We start from the raw sequence: 5,481 nt of genomic DNA, 5'->3' as shown, positions 1-5,481 counted from the left end.
TTATCTTATATCTTATATCTTATCTTATATCTTATCTTATCTTATATCTTATCTTATATCTTATCTTATATCTTATCTTATATCTTATCTTATCTTTCTCTGCAACAATGGGAGGTCCTCCGGCTCAGGTTTGGCTGTATTTTGAACCTTGTATTTGTCAGCTCCTGCTGGAGTACGGGGCGTACCCGGACAAGCTGCGGCACATCTCTCGTCTCACGGGCAACGTGTTCAACCCACGGTTCACCTCCCTGGACGCAGCCGTGGAGTACTTGATGGGAGAGGAGGAGATTTACCTGGCCGTGAAGGCTCTGCTGGTCTGTGGATGCAAGTCTGATAGTAAGGATTGTTTGAGTATATTTTTGGTATTGTATTGTTTTGTTTGTTTTTGGTAGTTTTTTTGTTTTTTTTTCAATTTGATTTTTTTTTCTTTTTTTTTTTTTGTGTGTGGTGTTTAGGTTTTATGAAAATTGTTCAGATTTTCTCTTTTTAAAAAAAAATGTTTTGTTAATAATTTGTATTTTCTTCAACGGTTCAAGTAGATTTTCCTCAATGGTGTCTCGCCTCGCTATTCAATATAGTTCATGACCGTGTAAACTTTCTTACCACAGATGATGAAAGGTTGATTACCAGTCCAACTTTGTGTAAGTTTGTTAATCGTTAAATGATAATTTGATGTTTTAACATTGGATATCCCTGATTGGAATTTGAAAAAAGTTGGCTGTCATGAGTGTACATCAATAGCTTGGACCTAATTGGCCAACTATTTTATTACGCATCAATGTCGTAACATGACCTTCTTGTAAATAAACCACAAGTTCTTTTGCTACTCATTCTCACAGAGGTCTTCTGTTTGTTTATGAGCATGTTTCATAATTATTTGTCAAGCTATTTAAAAAAAAAAATTATAGTAGACGGTTTTACGGCGCTCACAACTGCATAAGGTCATATGAGAGCCAAGTGTCAAGCTATGAGCATAGCCAGAATATAACAGGCACGTTCCAATCTCTCATAGTCAGAATGTAACAGGCAAGTTCCAATCTCTCATAGCCAGAATGTAACAGGCACGTTCCAATCTCTCATAGCCAGAATGTAACAGGCACGTTCCAATCTCTCCCCCTCTCTTGCTCTCTCCCGTCAGATTTCCAGTACCACATGTGCGTGTACCACAACAGGGAGAGGCTCATCGACGTGCTGCACCAGTTTGGAGTCCGCTCGGACGGTCGCGACATAAATAACCGGCTGGCCACGGAGCTCAACGTACACAACGCAGCCATCCGGAGACTGGCCTACTTACGAGGTGAGTGAGTGAGCCAGGTGGTTTTGATCTGGGCAGGAATACCGCACGTGTTTTACTGCTTCTGCCGCCATTTTGGAAGGTACAGTAATATGTGCAGTTTTTAGGATTTTACAGGAGAGCCAGTAAACTGAATGTTGTTATAAAAAAAAAAAACCATTTGCAAACATCCCTCGTCAATATTTTAATGAATACAATTTTGATCATAACTTCCTTATTTATCTTTAAAGCAAATGCATGGGTGGTTGGCGGGTGCTCTGGTGTGGTTTGCTTCTTCTTTCCTATCAAACATCTATCGTCCTTATCTCCCCTTCTTCTTTTTATTTTTGTTACTCTCTTGTAACACCTCTAATCATCTGGCGCTCATATGACCTTATGCAGTTGCGAGCGCCGTAAAACCCTCTACTAAAACTAAAGCAAATGTTGTTTTCGTGGTAACAAAGTTCAGTTTTTTGGATCTCCTGTCGGTGGCCTAGTGGTTAGGCTCTCGGACTCGCAACCGTAAGGTCATGGGTTCAAATCCCGTCAAGGGCCCGACGTTGTGTCCTTGGGAAAGGCACTTTACACGAATTTTCCTCACTTCACCCAGGTGGGAATGGGTACCCGGCTATAGACAGCGAAAGATCTTGTCAGTTTGTTAGTGTTTGAGCGCTTAATCGGCTGCTCGCACTGTATGCTTCCCGGGAAGCTGAGAATGTTTCGGAGTGTTCTATGGTCTGCTGGGGTAATAATATAGTGTAAAGCGCCTAGAGCCTGCTGTTGCTATCTATTATTATTATTATTGTTACTTTTAAAAAATGACATCAGGCCTGCTCAAAATTCCTCTAGGGCCCTGTGTTGTTGTTTTTAACACTATACCCCGACAGAGTGCAAACTTTTGACCCCTGGATACCAGGAAACAGATGGGGTACATCAGTACTACACCTGTATGCCGGCAAAAAACCACTTTGATCATTATTAAATTTTTGGGACATTAAGAAAATTGATCTTGATGATTGCACATGCTCATCTTAATAGGAATCAGAATAGGAACTAAAACTGTTAGCAAATCCATCACCCAAATTTTTATCATTTCAGCACTTTAAAGCAGCACTCTTGCCAGGTGTACTCAGTATTTGAAAAAAACAAGTTTGACTATAATTGTTGTAAACAAACTGCTTTCCATGCTCAAAGGACACACAAAGCATTCAGGAAAGAGGATATAAGTTTAAGAAGTGCATGTGTTTAAAGGAAATCTTTTGTGTCAAGACACAGTGGAATCAGGCTCTGGTCAATTTTTGTGCATGTGGAGTTATTGGTGTGGTCTTAAAGTAGCAATGCTAATCGGGCACAGGGGTCAAATTTGTAGTCGCCCGGGGCAGTGCCACTGACTGTAGTGTCTTTAAGCCATTCCCAAAGGGGGGACATTTCTCGTTCAAGCATAGTAGAATTGTAAATGGGCTGACTCATGTCATGCTCATAACTGTGCCTGATCTACAGCAGGAAACTGCTGCTTTTTTTTTCTTAATCCTTACTATTGTCATTTTCCTCTACTTCTTTTGTAAATGTTTGTCACTCTTGTGACCTGCTATTTCCGGGGTGCCTCGATGGTCGAAGCAGACCTTGTGCTGTTGAAGCTAGAGAGGTGAGCAGAGTAAGTCTGATTCCCTGTAAAGACTTCTCTGTTGACACCCACTCCTTGGTGCTCATATGACCTTATGCAGTTGCGAGCACCGTAAAATCCTCTACTATTTTTTTTTAAGTAAAAAAATTTGTAGATTTTAAAAATCTTGTGTGGAACTTTCTTTTAGAGTAATATTTTTTTTCTGTTCACAGAAAATCCCCGAAGTCTGCTTTCCGCCTGCAGAATTGCCATAGTTTCCTGCCAGAGTAGACCTAGGAGAAATTTGGATCGTTTGGATGGTCTCCCTCTTCCCTCAGCCCTCATATCTTACCTCAAGTTTTCCGACGTTTAGGGTGCTGTTCCCCGCAGAGTGTGGGCGGTTTCTTCACAGGCTTGAATGAATCATGAATGTGACTGATCAGTGAGTTAGGTTATCGTCTGACGTTGACGGACTAACTACTGTGACCAGTGAGTTTGGTTATGGTCAGACGTTGACTGATAAACTACTGTGACCAGTGAGTTTGGTTATTGTCAGACGTTGACTGATAAACTACTGTGACCAGTGAGTTAGGTTATCGTCTGACGTTGACAGACAAACTACTGTGACCAGTGAGTTTGGTTATTGTCAAACGTTGACGGACAAATGACTGATCACTGAGTTTGGTTATCGTCAGACGTTGACAGACTAACTACTGTGACCAGTGAGTTTGGTTATCCTCAGACGTTGACGGACAAACATTTGTGACCAGTGAGTTTGGTTATCGTCAGACGTGGATGGACAAATTTTGTGATCAGTGAGTTATTTTGTTACATCGACAGTACACCATGTGTTCATTTATTGTAAAACCCTTATTTGTTAACGCTTTGACGAGTGGTGAAGGATGGGACACTTGTGACTTGAGACTAAGATTTGACACATGTAGCGTGCTAAGTTGACGCGACACATGGAATGTGTTGTTCTTCTTTGACAAAGTACATGGAGCGTTTTATTTTAACACATACACCTTGACTTGACCCTCATGATGTGTAACTTTTGGCCCGACTCCTGAAGCATGTTGCTTTGACTTGACACATCTGTTGTCTTGCAATGAGTTCACACATTGAATAGAAGTACGACTTGTTACTGCAATTTGACATAAAAGGGAGGGGGGTGGGGGGTTGTTTTTGAAAAAAATTTTTGACTTGACACCTTTGACAAATAACTTTGGCTGCTGTCTACAATGCAATCCCAAAGGGCAATGCTCCTCCACAAATGGATGATCCTGTGTGATGAGTTGAACGACTTATAGGGTCGCAGAGAGTGGTGGTGGTAGAGTCTAGCAATTATCTCTGTGCTGGTATGTGTGTGTGTGTGTGTGGGGCCCATGTCTTTTGCTCAAAGTAGCTTAGGAACCTGTACTGTCTGTATTGCACTTTGTCCGGGCTGTAAAACATGAACTTCTGCTACTTTCTCTTTTCCTCTCACAGCTGTGTTTGGAATATGATTGTTTGATGAGTGTATTCTGCACATATCCGTGGTGTCGGTGGCCTAGTAGTCAGGCTGCTGGACTCGTAATCGTGAGGTCAGAGACAGCGAAAGATCTTGTCAGTTTGTTAGTGTTTTAGCGCAAATAAATGGCCGCTTGCACTGATGACGGACTCCAGTTTCAAAGCACCAGAGAAAGATGTGTCACAACACAATGGAATCAGGCGCTTGTCAATGTTTTGGCGTAGAGAATTATTGGTATAATCTTAAAGCTTGTTCACTTGCCTTTGGGTAAAAAAATTATAAGTATTTTGAATAAAAATAGCCAAATAAGTTGGTGCCTTCCAAAGTTTCAGTAAAATCCACATTGCAATATGTTTTTGAATGGACATAAAAAGAGTTGAAATTTTTTTAAAAGAATTAAATAAAAATTGCCCGACACTTAGCAAAATCAAAATGCTGGGGGGGGGGGGGGTTATTTCCTTATTTTTGACGAGCGCCTGATTTCACCACGATGTTTCACACTTTTGCAATGTTTGTTGAATTTTAAACCCATTTCATTTTGTATTTTTTCTTCTCTTTCTGTCGGAAAATTGCATTAATAATGCCTAAAACAACAGAAAATATTGTCTTTGAAGCTTCTTTTGACCTCACTCACCAACAGGAAATCAATGAACATACATCTCTCATTTTAACAAATTTATGCCAAGTTTTAAAGAGCTCTTGTAGCATTCCATATCATATCAGAGCAGAATGACACCTGCACAACCTTTTTTTTTCTTTCTAAATAGAAGATCAAGTGTATCTCTTCAAATGCAATATTCTAAATGTATTCTAGAAAATAGCGACCTCCTCTCCAAAAGGTTTATTTCCAAACTTTATGCTCTGCATAATTCTTCATATAACAGAGTCCCCTTTCCTCATATTGACTTACTTTAACCCTTTCGTGTTGTCCTTGTTTGAGAACAATAACCAGCCCATTTATCCCAGCTTTCTGTGCATTCAGCCCCTCCTTCTCTACTCCGTAATCGGAGTAAAAGTAAACTCTGACTGTTGACTCTGGTTCTAGCATCAGTGGTGTGCTGGTTAGTCTTTCCACCACACATCGCAGTTTGTTCG

At 40.5% G+C, this 5,481-nt stretch overlaps 1 protein-coding gene across 1 annotated transcript in view; it reads left to right on the top strand.

The window, feature by feature from the left end:
* The window catches only part of LOC101857496 (ankyrin repeat and SOCS box protein 12), a 14,525-nt gene extending 9,750 nt beyond the window's left edge, over positions 1–4,775 (top strand). The window contains exons 4-6 of the mRNA XM_013085068.2: positions 162–336; positions 1,139–1,297; positions 3,110–4,775. Of these exons, the coding sequence (XP_012940522.1) occupies positions 162–336; positions 1,139–1,297; positions 3,110–3,249 (474 nt within the window). The 3' untranslated portion in view covers positions 3,250–4,775. The remainder of the gene's footprint in view (positions 1–161; positions 337–1,138; positions 1,298–3,109) is intronic.
* Positions 4,776–5,481: the final 706 nt, after the last annotated feature.

Source organism: Aplysia californica, unplaced genomic scaffold (assembly GCF_000002075.1).
Source record: "Aplysia californica isolate F4 #8 unplaced genomic scaffold, AplCal3.0 scaffold00341, whole genome shotgun sequence".
Taxonomy (NCBI): domain Eukaryota; kingdom Metazoa; phylum Mollusca; class Gastropoda; order Aplysiida; family Aplysiidae; genus Aplysia; species Aplysia californica.
Note: the sequence above shows the minus strand (reverse complement) of the source record. Positions and strands in the feature narration are given on the sequence as shown.